The sequence below is a fragment of the Lissotriton helveticus genome, chromosome 2_2, assembly GCF_964261635.1.
Source record: "Lissotriton helveticus chromosome 2_2, aLisHel1.1, whole genome shotgun sequence".
Taxonomy (NCBI): domain Eukaryota; kingdom Metazoa; phylum Chordata; class Amphibia; order Caudata; family Salamandridae; genus Lissotriton; species Lissotriton helveticus.
The window spans coordinates 188057748-188081158 of record NC_136060.1 but is presented as its reverse complement, the minus strand read 5'-3'; the positions used below and the strand labels follow the sequence as shown (position 1 = coordinate 188081158).

The following is a 23411-nucleotide window of genomic DNA, read 5'->3' as shown; positions in this document are numbered from 1 at the left end:
TCGACCCCCCTCCCCCCCTGCTTGTTGAGGTAATACATCGTGGTCGTATTGTCCGTCTGTACAAGCAGAGAGTTGGTCTGGAAGGACGGATGAAAGGCCTTAAGTGCCAAGTGAACAGCTCTGAGTTCCAGGAAATTGATGTGATACGTGGACTCCGTCGGGGACCATGTTCCTTGTATCTGTAAGTCTCCGGAGTGCGCTCTCCAGCCGTGGAGAGACGCATCAGTCACGATAGTCTGTGTGGGAATGTCCTTGTGGAAGGGAACCCCTCTGAGGAGATTCTCCGCTGAACACCACCACTTCAGAGACAGAAGAGCATGCAGAGACAGTCGTATCTTGTCGTCCCAAGACCCCTTCCTCTGATCCCACTGATCCTCCAAGCACTCCTGCAATGGTCTCATGTGCAGCCCTGCGTGTGGCGTGAGGAAGATACAAGAGGCCATCGACCCCAGTAGAGAAGACACCGTCCTCACTGTTGTAGATGGAGTGGTCATAAGAGCCTGAGCCTTCCGAAGGAGTGATAATCGTCGCTCCTCCGAAGGAGACATGCTTACTGACAGCGTATTGATGGAGGCTCCCAAGTACTGTATGCACTGGACCGGAGTCGGGACAGACTTGGACATGTTGATGTGCAACACCAACCTGTTCAAGAGAACGCACGCCTTCTGAAAGTGAGCTTGAGCTTCCGAGAAGGAGGAGGCCTTGATCAACGAATCGTCCAAGTACGGGTAGACAAACACCTTGTTCTTCCTCAGGTGTGCCGCTACCACTGCCATGCACTTCAAGAATGTTCTGGGCGCAGACTTCAGCCCGAATGGCAGTACTGTGTACTGATAATGATTGGCGCCGACTTGGAATCGCAGGAACTTCCTGTGTTTGTGTGCAATGGGCACATGGAAGTACGCATCCTGTAGGTCTATAGCACATAGCCAGTCTCCCTGTTGCAGCTGAGGATAAATCTGATGCAACGACAGCATGCGAAATTTCTCTCTGCGAATCCACTTGTTTGCTTGTCGCAAATCCAGAATGGGCCTGAACTCGTTCTTGTCCTTCTTGCGAACCAGAAAGAACCTTGAGTACAGACCTCTTCCCCTTTGGGACAGAGGTACATCTTCTATCGCCCTTTTCCTTAACAGGGTATAGGCCTCCCCCTGGAGCTCGCGCAGTTCAAACTGCGAGCTGACCGGTGGAATTGCTGGAGGCGGGCTGGTGAACCGAAGACTGTATCCATTGCAAACAATATTCAGCACCCACTTGTCCTGAGTAATTTTTCTCCACTCTGCCAGAAAAAATTGAACGCTTCCCCCACCGGAGTGGGTAACGGATGTAGGGGAAGTAACCGCTCAGGGCCTAGACCGAGCCGGGCCTTTGTACGCCGCTGCGGACTGCTGGCCGCCTCTGCCCTTTTGGCGCTTCTGGAAGGGCCTCCGGAACTGCTGCTGCTGTTGTTGCTGCTGCTGTCCCAAAGCCTGCCCTCACCCTCTGCCTTGTGCCCTGAACCGCCTCTGGAACGGGCGGTAGGTCTTCTTCTCCTTAGGCTTCTCCAACCCAACAGCCGTAAGGGTCTCGGCCTCCGCTTTCATGCGGGCCATCTCATCGTCCGCATGCTTGCCAAACAGGGTTTCCCCCGAGAAAGGCAGGTTGGCCACCCGCTGTTGAGCCTCTGGCTTGAGAGATGTCAGGCGAAGCCAGGCGTGGCGCCGTTGGTTGACACCATGGCAGTACCCATATGCCGCCAGAAGAGACGCAACAGCAGCAGCGCTGATGAGTTGGTTTGACACCAACATCCCCTCATTCAGGATCTCCTGAAAGTACTCTTTCTTCTCTCGAGGAAGGTGCTCAGCGAATTGCTGGAGGTACTCCCATAGGGCCCGATCGTATTGCCCCAGCAAAGCCGCGGCACTTCCAGCCTTCATTGGAGTAGACGCCATCCCACAGACCTTCCTGCACGCGGAGTCTAACCAGCAGCTCTCCTTATCAGGAGGTACTGTAGACGACAGGGTGGTGGCATGCTGCTTCCTAGCCGCCGTCACTATGACTGAGTCCGGTGTCGGATCCAACCTGAGAAACGCCGGGTCAGAATCTGGCGCCCGGTACTTCTTGAGGAGCCTGGAGGGAGCCACCTTTGTCACCGCCGGAGTGAGAAACAACTCCATGGCGGGCTCTACCAATCCCGGTACTAGAGGCAGCAACGGTCGAGACAGGTGCTTTTTATGGAGCGTATCGAAAATCACGGACGTCATGGGCGTGGGCACCGTCACCGTGATGCCCAGCTTAGCCGCACCCCTCAGTAGAACATCTTGGAATGAGACGTTGTTGTCCACTGGCGACACCCTCGTCCCCGGGGATTCCGACAAAGTCGGCGAGTATTCCCTAGTCCTAGAAGAATCCGTGTGGGATCTGGACCTGCGCCTCCTGTGGCGTCGTCTTGATCTTGTTGAGGACCGATGACGACTCCTCGATCTCCCCCTCCGGCCGGAGCGAGAGCGTGATCTCCTCGGCTTTGGATGCTCCACGCACATGGGCGGGACTATTCACTAGATTATGACTATACACAGAGATCCCTACTACAGAACAAAGTCCTTTCCCTTGATACCAATCAGATACTCCATGGCGAGTCTGGGGTGAGTGGTGAGGTGAAGCAGTGCTGTTTTGCCTTGTGAAGGCCAGTGATGAAATGTTTCCAGGCAGTCAAAAGCAGTGAGCCCAGGTCTTGGACGGGTTTGCCTTACCGTCACATGTGAGTCTGTGAAAGAAAATTGCTGTCTGGAGCGCCGCGTCACGATGATGTCATCACCCCACCGGCAAAGCGAGATGAGACAGCACGGACTGCAGAAGAAGAGTTGCCTGGTTAGCGGAGTGCATACACAGGAAAATAATGAAGGGCAGGCTGGATAATGTAGTCCCTAGCTACAAAGCCTGATCCACAAACAATGACAATGTATGCAGAAAGGCATCCTGGGTTGCCTGCGTCACACATCTCATGGGGACTGCTGTATTTTGCAAGGAATGACACTGGGAACATATGCATGTTGGGTAGTGTAGGCAAGAGTGCATGGATAGAACTTATCATCAACACGAGTGGGCACACCATTAATAAATCCTGTAAAAAAGTGCAGAGAGGCTCTGCCACAAATTTGTAGCTATTTACACCGGTCTACGTCCCTTATCTGAGGGAAAGCGTTGGGGAAATTAACAAGTGCACTCGATGAGCCATTTACCCGCAAAGTCTGCAAGGACGTAATTACACGGGTGGCCGGTAAACTACGCCAAGCACTAGCTAGCAGAGTTTGTGACAAACTACGAACTCCAAGTGGAGAGATGAGTGGGCAAAACTTTGAGAACTCTGCAGGCAGAGCAGAGTTTACCATCTATCCCTAATGTTGATTAGGATGCTGGAGTTAATATCCCTGGCAGTGGTGTCTGCAGCATCCAGGGCCCACCTGATGGTGGTGTTAGAGATGGTCTGGCCCTCGGCCACGAGGTCCTGAGTCATCTGCCTTGATTTATCTGGGAATTGTTACATGAGTTCTCCCATCTCATCCCATGATCTTGGTCCAAGAGGAGGCAAACTGAGTTGGTGATGTGCCAATGGGCGGCTGACTGTGCGTCCACTCTTTTGCCTGCAGCATCCATTTTCTTGCTTTTCTTATCTGGTGGCAGGGCATCTCTGTGTTCACAGCACTGTCCACAACCAGAGAGTCCGCGTGAAGATGCCCTCTAATGTAAGGGGTATCTGTGGGGGAGGCCTTATACTTTTTATCAACCCTGGGTGTGACCACTCTGGCTTTAACAGGGTCTTTAAACACTTAGAGGGTGGATTTTAACATACCCTTTGTAGCACTGGCAGGTATTGGCTTTAATGATTTGTGTGGGTAAGACTCTCCAAAAATAAATCATCCTCCTCAGTGATGGTTTGCAGGTCCACCTTATGGAAAGTGGCTGTCTTGTAAATGGCCTTGTGATAAGAGGTAGTATCATACGATGGGCAAGGCTCTGCAGGACAGAGGTCAGGGTTGTTGTCTACTGTGGGACAACCCCATAATCATCCCAAGGATCATCTTGGGGCTCTGGGTCGTACGGGATATCCTATGGGTCTGTAATATCTATCGGGCCACCCTAACCGTATGAGAAATGTGATGACTACCCTGGCGAAGTTGGTTCAGGTGGTCTCTGTCGGGTTAGGGTAGGGGGAGGGGGGGTAAGATGTTTTAGGCAGACAAGGAGGAGAAGGCAGAGAGCTGGTGTCCCTATCTCTAGGTTTCTTGGGCTTGGGAGAAGGTTGCGGCTCGAATGCGAGCGTCTTCTCAAAGATAAGCTTACATTTTCAAGGAAGTGCCTCTTCCACTTTCTATGGCAGTTTGGCAATGAACTTACCCGTTTAAGGGTGAATGAAAATACTCCTTGGTCTGCAGTCCAACTTCTCCTGAAGAAGCTGCAAAATATGAGCCTTGAGGTCCTCTGATCTCGTTGATGAAGGCAACCTTGGTTAAGCAAGTCTGCACCAATTAGTGTTTCGGTTCCGAAGTGGATATCGACTTCAAAAGCTGTTTTGGCTCCGAAGACGGTCTCATTGTCGAATGGTGTTTCAGCTCCAAATGATAAGGTTAAGCCAGCACCAAAGAACTGGATGGCATTGAGGGCTCTGCTGGCGGTGAGGAAGGCTGGGTCTTATGCAGCAGTCTCTGCATTGGAGTCAAAGTCAGCTCGGAACACTTATGTCGGTCCTGCCATGGCTGGGATGCAGTGGTGGCCAAGAAGGCTGTTCTGCTGGTAGGGGATTCGGCGCCCGGCTGCCCGAAGGGCAGTGGTCGATCAGCTGGTGTGAGTGATGGGGCACAGCACTTATGGTGCTCATCTGCTAGTGGTAGACTCAACTCCAGACTGAAGAAGGCTGGTTGCCTTGCAGACTCGGAGGCGGTCGCTTTTTCTTCAAAGTCTGCTCCGAAGATGTTGTGGTGCTATCGTCTTGCGGCTGTTCTATCTTGCTTCGAGCATGCTTCCAGTTGCGTCAATACCGAGGGTATTCATGATCTGGAAGGTGAGGCAGGCAGAGGAGGAGGTCTTGTGCTCTGGCGACAAGAAAAGTTTGCAGATTGAGTCGCGATTGTGCCATTTTTCCCTGGCTGGTTGGGTTGTATTTAAGTAGAAAATGCCAATACTGACCATGGATTGTTTTGTTTGGGAGAGGGTAGAATACACTAAGCCAAAGCTGATCATATTGCTATGTCAATTAAAGCATGGATTCCTACCAACAGGATGTGGTGGTCATTTCTTCCTCAGATATTATTTTTATGTACTACTTTAAAGCACATGAAGAACCTGCCGGCTAATGAAAATATTGCTTGCCCTGGCATACTACTGTTAGGAATTTAAAAAAGTATACCACCTAATCAACAAGTTTCTTACCCTCAGAAACCTTCTTTCTGCTTGATACTCTAACCAACTGCAGAGTCCTTGCCTTAGATTGTACCCCAGGCTCGATTTCGAGAATTTTGTAGCAATTCACCAGCACACCTCTAGTGGCGTCTGTGAGGAAATTGGTTGTATTATATTGTTTGTGGTTGGGTGATATCACCATGTAATACACTACCAACCCATTTACGACCAGTCAGGTTTCGTTTGTTAAACCCTTAGCTCAATCCTGAGTATCTGTGGCTGTGAGGAGTCAAGCTTACACAAAGGAACATGTGTAAAGAATCTAACCAGCACCAAAAGGATTGAAAGAGAAATACACGAGACACTCAAGAAATCCGATACGAATTTATTAAAAAAACTTTCGATTTTTATGCAATTGTTGACATCAAAACAAAAAAGGCTCACAGGAAGGTTTCAGAGACACAGAATTTACAAGGTATAGTTAATCATCACTTTTTACTCAACCACAGACCAGCACTGGCAAATTCAACGAATTTGACACAACGTTTTCAAGTAAAACTTTGGTAATATCAATGAGATTATTTAGAGTTACTTTAGGCAACCAACCTCGGCAGGGAGCTAGTTAGGGGGACCAACAAGGTCTACCAAAACAGTTACCTCGTCTAGGAAGGCAGTCTCCATTTCAAATCCAGCATTAGTGGCTCTTTGCCATTGACTTCACTGGAATTGCCCGATGCAAGGAGTACAGGATGCTGAAGATTCCCAAGGATGCTGAAGATACTGTGCGGTCGACAGGGATCTTCCTGGGGCTACTCCTCTGTCGACGTGCTTGGTGAGGCAATTCTAACCACAGGGAGCAATGTTCCCCTTAGTCCTCTCGAGATTGGCTGAAGTCTTGCCCAGTACAGCAGTTTTAGTAGTTTTATTATTTTTGGCAGTAACTTGCGTTCTGACTTTTGAGGCTTGGATCTTGGTCCCTTAGCTGCATGGTGGTGAGGAGCGAACATTGGGGAATCTGGGCTACCAATTCGCCCCAGCAGGCTTCTTCAGATGTTCTGGCCCTGTGCGGTGAACAGGTCAGCAAACTGACCCTTGGAGTCTCTTACTTCAGCTGGGCTCAGGAGCAAATTTATCTAGGCGCAGGATACAGCAGGCACAGTCCCTCTTCCTTTGCCAGCCACCAGGTACAGCAGGTGCAATCCACGTCAGGGCAGCATCCCATCTCCGGGTACTTGGTGCAGTAGGGCAATACTTCAGTCCTCTTCTACAGCCCAATGAGATATGGGTGCAAAAGGTTCCCCTTTATGCCCAGAATGTGCCCTTACAGGAGGTCACAGTAACTAGCCAATGGACTATCCGGATCCCTCCTGCCTAATTGTCTAATGACAACTTCCTGTGAAGTGTGGCATCTAGCCATCCCAGAGCACTTTATTCTGCCTAATCTCAAGATGGCAGAACCCCTCTCAGCATGCAGAGCTTCCTAGCCTAACCCTGAGGTGTGACTACCAAGGGGCTATACACCCCTGGAAAAATGATTTGACAACAGGTTCCCCCTATCTGTCTCTGGTGCCAGTCTGTCCGCCTTAACAATAGAGCAGTCACTCTCCTAAGTTTTTCCCATTTGTCCTATGAGGACAGTCCTTGTGTGCAATCATAAACTGCCACTGGATACCCTTGGGCAACTAAAGTTGACCATTGCCCACCAGTTACATTAAATTTGCTTTAACTACTCAATCGATTGAATGCACGGATTTCTTTGGTACTGCACAGTTCCAAATTTAGTAGTCCCAGACTGAAATTAGCAAAGCTGAAGCGTCATCTTGTAACTCTGCAATCGCCAATGGGGCGAGTAGCCTTTCCCACAGTAAAAACGACAGTTTTATGGTTTTTACTGCTGGAACATGTAAAAACACTTTTAACCTCTCAATATACAGCACAATGCCTTAAAGGTCGACATATATTAAAACGCAAGGACTAGGCTTTGTCTTTAAATGGAAAAATCAAGTTAGCAGTTTAAAAAAGGCTCAACCAGTCGATAGTGACAGTCTGTGAGACATGATTCACCTTGTAGTACTCACAATTGCACAACTATTGCTGCGGACCATGATAGACCTCTCAAACTTCAGGCCCTAGGTACCCCAGGCACCATATGCTAGGCAGTTACAAATGAGTTTATCTATGCCAAATGGGTGTAATACAATCAAAACTATACCATTTTAATTTCAGCGCACACACACACTGTACCCTGAATAGCAGGGCTTAGGGCATTTCAGACCCATTACACCAGTGCCTAGTAGTCAAACTGAGGGTGAAACCTGCAATAAGTCAGTTTCCTCACAGCGTTGCTCAACTACATGTTGGCTCCATACTGCCATGGAAGTGATGGAGCAGAGAAGCAGATAAGCAACACCCCTGCGCACTAAAGTCATTTTCTCACCTCCTCTTTTTGCTCCTTCAGGTGTGGATCATGAACACTTGTTGCTTACAGTGTGCTGAGTACTAACTTGGGACCTTTTTAAAATGTTAATAAGATACCACTCCATTGATTGGGGAGGTGGAAATGCAGTGAGCAGTCTCCAGTCAGAGTATCCGCCACAGAAAGCATTACTTAAGTTAAGTAACTTGTTATTTTGATAGATTCCTTTTAATCCCAGATTTCTCACCTTAAAATAGATGCCAATACAGTACCTCCTTAAAGTGGAGGGTCTGTGAAGTGACTCGGACCAAATGACTTGCAGAATCAAGTGAGAGAAGTGTCCTTCCTGTGGTACCTGGCTGTCATTCCTTTGTGAAGGTATGCACCAGCGCCCATGCAATAACCTGATAGATACCCAGGACAGGCACTCATCGCTTCAACACAGTGGTAGCAACCTCAGCATTTGCTAAATGTGCTCTCAACGAGCTCGGAAGGCATGGAAAGAAAGGAGCCCAGTGCAGCCCTGTATGAAGCCACCTAGCTGCATGCTGTGGCATTTCTACAAAAATTCTTTAAATCAAGCCTAGCACCTTGAGGTTAGCTAATTGGTGGACGCTGTGGCTATAAATGCCATCAGAACCCAGAATTCTCCAATGAATTTGGTCAAAAGAGCCACATCATCAAATTTGAGTTACATTAGGGAACTAGCTGCAATCTTTCTTCATCAATAATCTACAATCCTACTGTGCTGTTTGGAGGACCTGATTAAGAGAGCTATGTTATCTCACCTCCTTCCAATTATTAATGTGATATATGTCACTTAAAAATGGAATCACTGGGTAGACGCGCGAGCGCGTGAATCAAGATGGCCGCCAACCGGTAAGCTCATCCACGTTTTCGACCGTTTTTTCATTAAAAACGACGATTTTCAGTCAGAAAGTCTACTAAAATGAGGTTGCTGCGTTTATGAAGGTTGTACCTGTAATGTCAAGAGGTTTCCAGCGTTTTTTGACTGCAGAAGTGGTGGTCGTTCTTTTTCTGGCTCCTGCTCCCAGCTCTGCTCTCAGGTACTGCCAGGCTTTTCTGTCAAGGGGGTGGAGAATACTTTCAGGAAAGGGCCTGGCTTGGGCCTAGCCACTCCCACAGTCCATATGAGCTGCTGCACCCGTCATTTTAAGGATTTCCTTACAACTTTCACTCTATTTATTCATAAACTGTGCTTTTTTCTTCAAATTAAATTCCTTATTTAAGAAAATGGAAAATAAAAAGTCTCTTCACAGTAAATGGAGACAGCAGGTTTCACCTCCACCAATGAAATCTAAAGTGGTGGAGTCATTTGAACCTTCGCTATCTTCAATGCTGGAAGAAATTCAGTCACTTCGTGCGAATACGGATACTACTGCGACAGAAGTTAAAAACGTGCGCAAAGAAATGGCATTCAATTAAAATACAGGATAATAGAGTTAAAGTGGATGCCTTTACCCCACTTGTGGCAAAAATATCACTTATGTGCTGGCTTCTTTTAGATATGGAAAATTGCAATAGACAATATAATCTACGCATCTTTAATTTGCCAGAAGAGGTTGAAGGAGCTAACTGTAACTATATGTGGAGAACTTTTTTCCTGGGCTCTTAAATATCAAATTCCCAGAAAAATATGAAATTGATAAAGCTCACAGGATTCCTTCCCATCGCAATTCTCTACATACAAAACCATGTCAAATGATCTTGAAAGTTCTTCGTCACCATCATTTGGTTTTGATTAAAAAACCAGAACGAGAAATTCCCTCCTTGATGGTCAATGGAAATAAAAATGTTATTCATCAAGATTTTGCCAAAGAAACTGTTGCAATCCGCAAGGACTTCACTAATCTTCGTCCTCAATTACGAAGTCTTGGATAAAAATATGGCCTTTTTGATCCGTCGACAATGCGCATTTGGAAAGATAATTTTTCAAAATCCTTTCAACGTCCTGAGGCTCTGAAACGTTTTTTAGATCAGCAGTCACAGCATTCAGTGGATACTAATGACCCTACTACTTGACTTCTATAAGTTTTGTTTTTTTATGACATTTATTAATTTTTCTTAAATTGGGCTCCAACGGTTCCGGTCATGTCTGTAGAACGTGTGTGCGTTTCACTTCTCACATTTATTTATTTTGTTTGTCTCTTTTTCTATGTTTTATTTTCTCCTCTCCCTATTGTTCTGGAGCTACTTTCTTCTTATCAGCTGTGTTTCTCTCTTACCTTCCTCTTCTTAACCGTTTCTCTCTTTTTCTTCCATTATGGCTAATATTAAAGTAATTTCATTAAATGTTAAAGGTTTACGTCATCCAGTTAAACGTACAAAATGTTAGATTATTTAGGTAGCTGCAAAGCTGATATTTGTTATATACAAGAAACTCATATAGATGATGTGTGCCTGTAGAAATTGTGCACTGGTGGTGTGTGTGCCTGGTGGAAGCGTGTACTGACGGCTGGTGGTGTGTGTGCGCCTGGTGAAAGCGTGCACTGACGGCTGGTGGTGTGTGTGCCTGGTAAAAGCGTGCATGAACGGCTGGTGGTGTGTGCCTGGTGGAAGTGCGCACTGACGTCCGGTGGTGTTTGTACCTGGTGGAAGCGTGCACTGACAACTGGTGGTGTGTATGTCTGGTGAAAGCGTGCAGTGACGGATAGTGGTGTGTGCCTGGTGAAAGTGTGCACTGAGGGCTGGAGGAGTGTGCCTGCTGAAAACGTGCACCGCCTACAGTACCACTCAATCCCCACCGCGTACAGCACCGCTCAACTCCCAAAGCCTACAGCACCGCTCAACTCCCAAAGCCTACAGCAACGCTCAACCCCCAAAGCCTACATCACAACTCAATCCCCACCGCGTACAGCACCACTCAATCCCCACCACGTACAGCACCACTCAACCCCCAACGCATAGAGAACCACTCCATCCCCACCGCGTACATCGCCACTCAATCCTCAACGCCTACATTGCCACTCAACCCGCAACGCCTACAGCACCACTCAATCCCCACCACGTACAGCACCACTCAATCCCCACCGCGTACAGTACCACTCAACCCGCAATGCCTACAGCACCACTCAACCCGCAATGCCTACATCACCACTCAACCCGCAATGCCTACATCACCACTCAACCCGCAACGCCTACATCACCACTCAACCCGCAACACCTACATCACCACTCAACCTGCAACGCCTACATCACCACTCAACCCGCAAAGCCTACAGCACCACAACCCGCAACGCCTACATCACCACTCAACCTGCAACGCCTACATCACCACTCAACCTGCAACGCCTACATCACCACTCAACCCTCAACGCCTACAGCACCACTCAATCCCCACCGCGTAAGCACCACTCAATCCCCACCACGTACAGCACCACTCAAACCGCAATGCCTACATCACCACTTAACCCGCAACGCCTACAGCACCACGCAATTGCCACCGCAGGAGAGGGCTGCATATTAAGTGACGCACTTCCTGCTGACAGTCGAGGAGTGCAGTGGTTGTCTTCCCCTGGTGGTTTTGGGTCTTTGACAGTAAAGGCAGGCAGAGTGCACCCCAAGGCGCCAGGAAAGTTTTTTATGGAAGTGGTTCCGCTTCCTGTGGTAGACCATGATTGCAGTGGATGCCTCCTCCTCAGAGACTTGTTTTCTTCTGACAGCCAGGGCTGCAGGTGAAGTGACAGCTTGCCTCGGGCAGTCGAGAAGTTCAGTGGTTGTTCGATCTCGGTGACGCTGTTAAGGCTCCAGTAGTTGTTTCGTCCGAGTGACCGTCTCCGACGGTTTCCCCAGAAAGCTTGGCGCTGCAGAGGGTGTCCCCAGGCCGTCCCCTGGCAGACAAGGGTTCAAGTGGTTGTCTTTGGAGAGATGTAGTATCTTTATTTCTCACACAGAGTACTCAAGATCTAGGTGTCACGGCATGTGGCTGGAAGGAGAAGCCCGGAATAATTAATGCTATAAAATATAATTGATTGCAGAGCAATAATATGGATCAGCTTCACAGCATGAAAATGAAGCAATACACAGGGCGCCTGTAACACGTGCACACTGCAACGGAACTAAGGAGACCTCGTTGGGTCTTTCTTTCAAGAACAACAGGGAAAGCGTGGACGGACATGTCTCCTCTTGCGGCCGTCAGAAACCCACCCCTGGCTGCTAATAAGTCAGCTACATTATTTTCTTGCAGATAACAATGGTGGCTGCCAGTGAGGGGGTTCTTTGACATATTTTCCAGAGCTCTCCTGCAAACAAACACATTTAGTGGTTGCATCCAACCAGATACAACTGAAACATTCTTGCGGAGCAAGCTCATTGGGTTTAGAGCCTGCTGCTGAGATCTACGTGCAATGTATAACTGTATCCTTTGCTAAAATCGGAAGCCTCCATACCTTTAAGGCTGTTTAAAGGAGGCCAAACTCTACGGCACCCAGAATAACATTCTCAGGAGACTCCGTAGAAACGTCACAAGACAAGAGTTGAGATCCGTGGCCCACGTCAAAGATTTTGGGAGGGCGAGGAGTATCAACATGTTTTTGCTAGAGACTTTTCTTGAAAAAAATCTTTTTCTATAAACTTTTCAGCAAAAAAAAGTAAACTTTCAGAGATTTTTCCTCTGCAAAAAGTAAGTTAGCAGATTTTTCATCCATTACTTAAAAAAAAATCTCTCACTTTGCGAAATAGGTAGTCTTTAAAAACAAACCTAGATGCAGAAGTTAGCCTTACAAACTTCACACAAGCCATAGCGCAGATGAGTTGTCCACTGAGTATTACCCAACTCGTCAGTGAAGGCAACAAGGGCCCTTCACCCAATAGGGGCCACATTTTAGGAAAGGTGGTCACACACCACGTGCCATCTTACGGACGACACATATGCTGTTCCAGCAGGGTATCTTTTAATGGGGGTCTGTCCTGCAAAATCATGAACTCCAGATTGGCCCTGGTCATGTTCCTTTTGCATAGCACGCATACTTGCTTTAAACTTGGAACCTCCTTCTCCAGGATATTGGGCATGTGCGCCAAATTTGGGACTAAAACAAAAGAGGTAAAATTGCTTAATCTTCCATAATCCATCTCTTCTCTTCTAAGGTTAACTGTTGTTGCTCGCCTATGCTCTGAGCCTAGAAGTGATGCGTTGGCGGTATTACACGTCACAGATATATAAATACAGGACGGTCCCTGATTGTTAAACTATATGTTTACCTTACATGACACTTAATCAAGACCAGTGGATGGTAAACTATAATTGCAGGCCTCGTAGTTCCAACTCAAAGGCCGCTATATTGTATTACATTATATTGCAACATTTATATAGCGCTTACAGCCCCTACGTGAGGCACTGAAGCGCTTGCTAGCATGGCAGCACGCTACACGTGGTAGGTTTGTGGTCGGAAGTGAGTTGTCTTTCTTTTGATCCCTGATTTTTTTCTTTATCATAAAGCTTTTATTTTAAAACAAAGTTCCATATGGTTTAATTATTCCTCTTTACATAATCCCCCTACTTGGCTCCATATTGAAAAATCTATTGTAAATCCATTTCCTCTACCCACTTTGTTAACTATGTCTAACAAATCCTAATTTTTTCATAAATCTGCTATTCTTAAATCCACTAAAATGATTTTTAACGACCTTGATTCAATTTTTCTATTTCCCATGTATAATACCGAAGACTTGTCGTTATGGTATAGCATTGTTATTAAATTAAATAGAAATATCAATTTCTTGATTAAGGCAGGTATTGTTTATCTTAAAGATGTTTATTCAAACAATACTTTCATACCATTTGAGGATCTGCAAATAAGATTTGGTTTACCTCAATCTGATTTTATTAAATATGAATACTTATGTAATTTGATTCTAGATTATTTTCCTCAAGTTATTCCATCTAATTTTAAAGCTGACTTATCAATTTATATTCAAACTATATTAGCGTCATCTCACAGTGTTTCTATTGTATATAAAAATGATCTAATACTCTAGAAAGTAACAAATGTGATTTCAACATTTTGGAATACGGAGCTTTCACTTTCCTTATCTAGTGATACATTCGAAAATATTTGGCTTAGTGATATATCTGGATGGTTACCTGTTTCACTTTATCAAACCAATTCTTATATTTTATTTAATTGTCTATGGACTCCGTTACGTTTATTCCAAGCTAAACTTCTTCAATCTGCAACGTGTTGGCATTGTAATCTACATCCTGGCTCGTTACAACATATGCTTTATGATTGTCCTTTAGTGTTTAAATTCTGGAATGAAGTATAGGTCATTATTAAAAAGATATTAAATATTCATGAGGATATATCATACAAATTGTTAATATGGAAATCTGTCATTTTATCACAGACCTTAAATGTTCTTGAAGGTAAACTTTTTGATTTCCTAATTTCAGCTGCATTAAAATACATTACTTTCTGTTGGAAAGATGTTTCAATGTTATCAGTTCATGCTTGGTGGTCATGGGTTATTTTTACAATGAGAGGTGCTCAGTTATCCTTGTCTGGGATCCATCATAATTCCAAATCCTATCATTCATTCTGGATACCTGTTGATGTTTATTTATCATCCTAATGGTATATTTAATGCTTGTATATCTATTTATTGTCATATATTACAGTAATTAATAGGATATAGTAGCTCTATTTATGGCTTACGGATTAGTTGTTTTATTTATTTTTCTATGAATATGTTCATGTCTGTTGTATTGTTAATGATGATTTTATATTTTATGTATGGTAATAGATATTATCGCTTAACACTGTTTTTATGTATGTCCATGTTTACTGTTTATTAAGAAACTTCAATAAAATATTTTGAACTTAAAAAATAGAATCACTAGAGGAGAACAACTGCTGACTTCCGCCGACACAAAATAGGAGGGGCATTCCAGATTATGTAGTTTTTTTTTCTGCAAGGACACACATTTCCTATCAGCCACTTCTTATCTAAAAGGTTGCATTAAGTTTAAGAGGCTGGTCCTCCTAAAAAAAAAAGTGTCATCCCTTCAACCTGGTTCCATTCCAGTGAAATTATCAGCCGATACAAAGATGTAAATCTCAGCTTTTGATTTTGTTGTGAATAAGCTAGCCTTAAAACTTCAGATAAACATACATCTTCTCTTGCACTCTCGGCAATGATATTTTGCACTCTAAACTAACCTATTTATTGACTCTAAGAAAGCAACTGAATAATCGGGGGAGAAACCAAAGTCAAGGAAGATCAACTTCTACTATGAATAAATGTAGTAAAAATGAAAGCATGAGGAGACTTGGCATTCATAGATCAGCACAAACACTCCTGAAAATTGTACTTCAATATGCCAACTGGAAACATGGCGCTACACTGGGAATATGCCCTAAACTACAGCACTAACAACCATCTGAAAAGTATTTTACTAAGCGGCTTCACAGAGTCCTAGCCTAGTTTCCAGTTAATTGGGTTGGTTGTCTCTGCCTTGTTTTGGGCCTTTTCTCACTTGGGCCTTTTCTCACGTGGGCCTTTTCTCCCTAACTGCTTCCAACTTATGTCTCTTAAACCTTTTTCACTACAACCATGCTCTTTGAGTTATGCAATTTGAAAAGGTCCCTTACTTTCCCCTCTCTGTTTTACTGTCCATTTTGACCCTGTGGCATGCCGCATCCAGTCCTATGGCAGTCTGCATTTGACAAGTATATTTAAATATCATCAAGCATAAAGGAGAATTGCTAATTGATTTAAGACATGTAAAATATCAAAAATGATTCAGGGGCCTTTGACTCAACCATAAGCTCCAGTAGGATGGTGCCAATTTTAATTGGTGGGAAAGGGGACCAACTTATTGGCCATCGCCTTTGCCTTAAACATGTTTGTCAGAACGCCTCTTTCTGACATTTAATGATTACCTATGAGCTTTCTTGTATCTGCAGGTACAGCCATCATTGCATTTAATCTGAAACTTTTAAGAAAGGTCCTTTCATGTGTTACCTCGGTTAGCAGAAGTATGACCGTCACAGCAAACGCTGGCTTAAAGATAGAAAATGGGAAACAGTCTTAAGCATTAAGTGGCCAGTTGCCTGCTTGTTGCCAATGTGCAGCTTTTAAATTCTCAGAGATTCATCACTTTTTAGAAAACATTACCAGTTGCCAGTCGGTTCATGGATCCAATTTGTAGGTGCTGTGCACAAATCTCTCCGGTAGGGAATCTTGTTCCCGTGTTTGTTTGCATACTCTTTGATCATCCAATCATTATCTTGTACAGAGTCCAGGATTCCACAAGCAATGAATAAGAAGAAGATATATTTTACTCTTGCTCTATATTTTTTAAATTATGTGGTTACAAATCTTAAAAAATCATCTCGTTATTTTTCAAATAGTTTAATAACTCAACTTCTTTCTCTTCTTGCTTAAATTTCATTTTTCTTTCAAATCAGGTGCCTTACTACCAGGAAGCCTGTACTGGTGAGTAAGCAGTTTCCAAAACGTAAAATTATAAAATGTTAAATACAATCTAAACAAAAGATTCTTTTCCGCTTTATGCTGGCAATGGATATAGGGTATTTAGCATATTTAGAGAATGATTAACCCAATGCAACATCCATATCTCACCAACGGAGTGAGAGTGCTGCATGGCATCTAGTCAATTATAGAAGTATTACAGCCTTTTTACAGGACCAGCATATATAAACAGGGCATCAGTTTTGTTCGCCTAGTGTTCACCAAAGAGTATGACAACGCCATGCTTAAATGGTTAAGGATGAACACTTACCTCACAGACCAAAGATGCCGTAGTGGTTTTACCAACTCCAGGGGGCCCCGACAAGAGTGCTGCTTTAAAAGTAGAACCATCATCCTTTCCCCCAAATTTACTGAATTTTGATGCTGAAAGTAGCAAAAAAAGGGAAAAAAAAAACAATTGTTATATTGTTTATGGACTTACAAGATGCCAGTTTTTTTGTTTTTTTCTTATGATTATCTGTGGAACCTCTCTTAGCTATTTAAATGTGGTAATATTGTTTAAAAAGGTGAGCACAAAACTGCAGCCTCGGGTGACTGCTTAGTCTTATTCAGCTTAACCAAGAATATAAGCCGGTAGCAAAATGCGGACTAGTGCCTTAAATAAAATGGACGGTAATGCAATTCACAGAACTTTTTCATAGCTAAATAGAGATGCAGTCCTTTCCAGTTTAAAATGATATCTACCCATACTTAAACAGCAACATTTCTTAATCAATTAGTTTTCTACTTATTATGGCTCTTCATGCCATAACCTTAACCATAGTATGCACGATATGGGGCCAAAACCATGCAGAACGAAATTTTTGTATATTTGAGAACACAATCAATCTGCCAAACTTTTATCCCTTGTGAGATGCTAGATGTATATGCAACACAACCACATTTCTGACACAGGAAATAAGTTGCTTACTTTCAATAACAATATTTATGGTGGATACTAAATCATCCTGCACATTCCTCACCTGATAACCATCCCCAGACCCCATTTTAAGCCCCACTAGTAGTTTGAGTCTAAGGGGTCCCACTCTGACTTTTATTAAAGTAAAAAGTGTCCCAGCGCCAAAGCACTATATGGTAGGCAAGATTTTGAAGGAGATCGCAACCACCAAAGCTAGCATTTTGTTGAAGACTTGGAAAGCACATGAAAATAGGAGTCCGCGACATCCAAGGACACCATTCAATTTTGTGCAATCAAAGCCAGGAGGATTGGACTCAGACAGCATTTTAGGCTTGTCCTGGCACAAACAATCCCAAGAGCCTCAGATCCAGAATGGGTGTTCGGCACCCATATATCTAGGGGGGTTAAGAAACTAGGGGAATAGAATCTGATGCTCCTGTCTTCCAAAAGCACCACTTCGACAGCGCCCGTTTGCAACAGGACAATAACATGTGCCTTCAACAAATGCACCCCATTTACTGAAAGCTAGCAGTGGAGGAAAGATTAATGAAATCTATTTTAATATATATACAGAGCTGGCCTACAGAGAGCTCTCAGTGCACTCATTAGTTCGAATCACGCTAACAAACTTGAGGTGAAGCAGGGAAAAAACTAAGCAAATATCCACATAAGAAACAAACTCCCTACATATCACAACGTCAAACTATAAATACTTGGGTGTCTGGTTTACGGAAGGGGCAAAAAGTGGCTCACCTAAGGTATCTTAGAAACCAGAGCACCGGAGTCATTCAGAGTCTAAAATGCCTAAACTGTCACTCACACAGTCCAACTGGTGATCCTTTACTGAAAGTCCTGAGAGCAAAATGTATCCTAACTCTAAAATATGGCCAGTTAGCCTTTTCCTGTGCCGTCTTCATGCACCTCAAAAACTCTCAAATCTCTGCATACAAACAAATCTTGCATGCATCCGGTAGGCGAGAAAAGCAAGGTTGAAACTGGAGCTGGGTCTCCGGAGACCAGACCTCACGTACCAAGTGGACCAAGTAAAATATTATATTAGGGGCCTGCGAGCCCCAGAGTTCACACTAAAAGCTTAAATTAAATCAACCTTTGAAGAGGAGGGTTCCCCATGGCGAACACAGTTAGTAAAGGCAATCAGCTGCTTGAATATTGAGGCTGCCAATCTGCACACCCACGAAATACCATACCCAGCCTGAAAATAAGCTGTGAATAGACAGGCCATGCAATTAGCATTCAAGCAAGACATCGAAAGGCTCCGGTACAGCTCCATCACTGAGACATTAGATGCCTCTTATACCCCTGGAAAGGCTCAGCCCTATTTTTATCAAGCGCTCCCTCCCAATCATGGATTTCAATCCTACCTGGGTGAGGTGGGATGAGGGATCATCATATAGACTACGCAATTACCATGGCAAATCTTGGTTTCATCTGCAATGCTGCTGCCCCAATCTTGCCTGTGATCGTCACCGTCTACTAGTTCCTCTATACCGAGCCAACGGCACCAGACTGTGCAAAGAAGCCTCAGACCTGTGCCAACTTACCTATGATCCTAGCCAGACTGGGGAATTTCACAGGCGTTATCCGATTTGCACTTGTCAATATCTCAAACGGGAGATAATGGCATTGTCAAAGTGTGCCATGTGCTCTCTTTCCCTTTCCTGTTAAGGGCTGGTCTCAGCTCACACTGAATACCCTCAAGGCAACCAAAAAAGACCCTTCGGCCCCTTTAGTTGAGAGCACCGCAAGACGAATGCTCCACTTTTCACAATGTTTTTGCACCAACTTCAAGGACCTCTTACATAGATGGGCCAGGATGCAATACTTGACGAGACAAAACCCACAACGCTCTCTTCCATAAAGAATCCTGAGCCCTAATACATTAGAAAATTAAATCGGCCGGATTCGGAGAGTTTCAAGAACCGTATCCTTTTCACTAAGGTACTTAAGAACACTCAGCCTGGCTTCTGTGGCTGCACACAAGCAATACAAGCACCTTGCACTTTTCCCCCTTGGCACAACCCTGGAGGCCCTGCTTAGAGCACAGAAGATATAAAACTTTGTGAAATTATCTTATTTTTTAATTAAATGAAATTGTGAAAATATATCTATTTTGAAACGGTAGAGCTAGCTGAAGACAGTGAAAGGGGGCACTGGAAATATTGGTATCCCTTGAATCCACCTCTACTCTGAAAGGAGCAATAGTACTGTTGCAGGATCTAAACAAGCTGAGAAAGTCGAAGCCGCAAGGAAGGCTGGTCACTGGAAATGGCACTAGATAGTTTTTGGCAACACATACTATTGCAACTATTTTAGAATTGCTACAGAGAGAAATTAGGATTTTAGCAGAAAAGCCACTTGCCACTTGAAGACAATACCCATTGAGGCAGCAAAGACATTCACAGAAAAGACAGAGTAGTACATCCAGGAATACCTGCAGAGGGTAACCAATGTAGCCAAAGAACAGGCCACTGTATTAACTCAATCTAGAGATTTATTTAGAGGTGTCTAGACTGTCTTCAAGTGAATTGGATGGGTAATCAGAGCGAGCTTTGCAGTTTCTCACATGGTATGGATATAATGTCTCAGAAGGCACACGATGATCACAGTGTGTAGATCAAAACTGCCTGAGGCAAAGACTATGCGCGCAATGACGCCAAGCCATTAGGACTCATGGTCTAGTAGAGTAGTGGGATCAGCACTGAGTTTACGTTTAGCAGAAGTTGCTTGAACCTCAAAAGTCCCAGGAGAAGGGTGTGTCAGTAAAAACTTAAGATCACAGGTATGGGCAGTAAAGCAGAGATCAGCTTGTGAACTGCCTTTCCTGAAAATGGTTTCTCTCATGCAGCCAGTACTAGTCTCAATAATGCCTTGTTAAATGGCAGAAGGGGATCCATGGCCACTGAATATGAAAGTTATTTTTTTTTTTTAGTATTATTGGCTTTAGGCTCTTCAGACGTCAAGGGCAACTCAAGAATTTCTGCTGCTTTTCCCGTAACAAAAGTAAATGAACAGATCTCTCCAGAAAGAGGTCATGAAGAATACAGGAAATCACCTGACGGGGATTTAACAACATCACCAGTATTTTTAATATCCAATAATAGCTCAACATCTGATTTACAAGGAAAGGGGAGGTTGTCAGACTAAGAAACATCATCCTCTATGCATCTAAAACCCAGGCTAGGCATGTCAAGGACATCTGCATTCGAGCCACAGAGTTATTCCAATTAAGCAAACACAGGATCTGAGAAGAGGCTTAGAACCAAGCTGTTCTTCGAAGGAGGCATTCACCGTTTCTCTAGTCAACAAAGTTATCTCTATTCTATCATGCTGAGTCAGTGCAGAAAAGGGTTCACAGAGTGGCACTGGGACTATGCCAGAAACAGCACTGTGAACAATCTAATTGTAGGTTTTGCTGTGGCTTCCTTGTGGAAGGCACTAACGATGGTGCCTGTGGTAGTGTACAGTCAGGTGGAACAGAACTGCTGGGATCATCAAGCCCGTAGAATCTGGAGCACCACTGAGAACTAACCCAGAGTGAGAGGTTATATTCAATATGACAAACATGGCCTTCTGAAAGGCCTTGACTTACGATGGGTGGATACATGGACCCGGGAGCTTGGTTGAGTTTCTTAAGAAATAGGATTGACTCGTAAGAAAACAACAAGCATTTACAATGCAATAGGTCTCGCATTATTAAAGTTTGAGCTATTAGCATTGTAAATGACAATGCCTTTTATTTGTTTTTAAAACCTGCAATCGGTGCATAGACACGCACTTTGAACGTATAGTCCTTACTTACGATGAGTAAGGCTTGTAGTAAAAGAGACTGCCAGCCTTGCTTCTTATAAGCATGGACTATAAGTACAAAGTGCTTGTTTATGCACTGATGCAAATGAATAAAAGACATTGTCATTTACAATGCCAATAACTCAAACTTTAACAATGCGTGACCTATGGCATTGCAAATGCTTGTTTTTATTGGAGGGGGAGGGATATGTTCAACAACATCTATATTTGATAAACACACACTTTTACTAATCCCCTACTGAAAGTGCAGCCTTAAACTGTAATAGATCCAATTGCAAACAAGGGCAGTAATGTTAAGGCAGTTTTTTGTCTTTTTTAAATAAAAACATTACAATGAAGAAGAGGGGGATTTCCCGAGATCTGAATCATGAGTTAACTGTTTTGCTGTACTCGCTATAAAGTGTCATTCAAAATGTCACATGTAATATATTGAAATGTCACACAATCATGCTGAAAACATTAAAATGTCACACATAGGCAAACTGAGAACTTGGCTGTTATGGTGGTGTGAGGCACGGGCGCACGAGCCATGCGTTATCCAGGCTCGTCGCAAGTGAAGCCATGCAAGTAGCCGTGGCACGACACGGGGGCATTGTTAAGGCCCGGAAGATCCTCGCCACAGCCGTTCAGTGTTTTTTAACTGCCCATGTCATGGCACAAACCAAGATCCGGGTCCGATTGAAATTAAACTTGTCTGTAGCCAAGCTTCAGCAGAACCCTTCTCGGAAATGCACACAACTGCCTCCCCAAGGAATGCAAGTGTAGCGTGCCACTATGAGATATTTATACAATTTTGATAGGAAGTGGGGTGAGGGACGACGGGAGAGAGGGGGGGAGCTGTCACTCCTCTAGAAAGCACCATGTTCCACTCTGCCTGTAACTTAGCAACTGAGCACCTCTCTGCATAAAAACTGGAGTGCTGCTGGACCTTCCTGAGATCAGGAGACCACAGTGCACTAAGTGTCGGAGGGGCTGGGGCGGAAAGCACTGGGCGACGGACCCTGACACAGCCTCTATACTGCCTCTACTAACGGGAACTACTGGTTCCCATTCACAGAAGGAAGCGGGGCCGCGCGCGACTGTCACGTGACTTGGGAGCGCGCCCGCGGAGGGGAGACAGCAGCAGCCTGAGAAGGGCTGCGCGCAAGCCGGGGGATAGGGTGATTGGGGTCTGCACGAGCCGGGATATCGGCGATACTCCCGTTGCTAATATGCCCCTGAAGGTTTAATTTACAGAGGTGTATCTGTGAAGAGGCGTGCCTTACTAGTGCAGTACTCCTGGATTCCATGAGTAAAACACAGTACTAATCCGGGGCACTGCATGAGTCGGGAGTACTCCTGAAGCTGCATAAGTAGGTCACATCAAAATTGTTGATAATCACCTCCCTAGAATTCCATGACAATACTATTTTTACTACTGCAGCTATTACTGATACAGGCATTGGGAAGGTCGGGTGACGCTGTTGACAGACAACAGATGCTTATTTCTAACCAACTAAATGGCACTCATTTTATCAACCTCAGATGGATTAAAGGCAGAGTGGACCTGCTCCGGATTGGACCCTGTGCCTTTGGGAGGAAACACGGATCCTCGCAGTGGACACATCAGTGCACCGAGTCACCAAACTATTTCTTCACAGTTATAAGGTTATCACCATCAAATATAAATTCATAAGATCCCTGTGGGCTTCATGGTTATAAATAAAGTGGTTAGGGCGAGCAATGAGATAATGGGATGAGAAGGGAATTGAAGCTCGAGACTTGGAGTAAATACAACTTGATAGGATTTTTTAGATATATGTAGAGTAAAGTAGCCCTTATGTTTAGATAATCTAGGCTATAAAGTGAAAAGTCTTGTTCACACCTTAACTCATGGGATTCCTACGTGTCTTTTTGATGCGTAATAATGTAGGTAAGGGAACTATAATTCTACATGTCCTTAAATATTAGACAATGATGGCATGAGGCATAACTCGTAATCACTTTTTGCTACAGAAGTCACAGAATGCCTATCAACAGTGCCAGCTTTAGGAAGGTGCAACAGGTGCCATCGCACCAGGGGCCAAATTCGTTTGCATGACAGGCTGAGGAGAGATAAGCGCATCCTGCCGAGATCTTGGTGTGTGGTGCATTTTTCCGGTAAAAATAACAACAGCATGACGACTCTGGTGATTAGCATACTTGATAGAGAGCTCTATTTGTCTCATGTCAATTTTGACACCTACTAAAGACTGCAAGGAATAGCTGTAGGGAGCTGGGTGTTATCCGCACCTCACAGGTTCGAATACTGAATGACGCGTTTTTAGGTTGATAAAAGGAGTACCATGGATTCGGACAGTAGCGAGGCCTCTTAATTGCAAAACTGTGGTTGACGGC

At 44.5% G+C, this 23411-nt stretch overlaps 1 protein-coding gene across 1 annotated transcript in view; it reads right to left on the bottom strand.

The window, feature by feature from the left end:
- RFC1 (replication factor C subunit 1) overlaps positions 1-23411 on the bottom strand; it is a 711111-nt gene that overhangs the window by 167740 nt on the left and 519960 nt on the right. The window contains exon 14 of the mRNA XM_078678327.1: positions 16560-16672. Within this exon, the coding sequence (XP_078534453.1) occupies positions 16560-16672 (113 nt within the window). The remainder of the gene's footprint in view (positions 1-16559; positions 16673-23411) is intronic.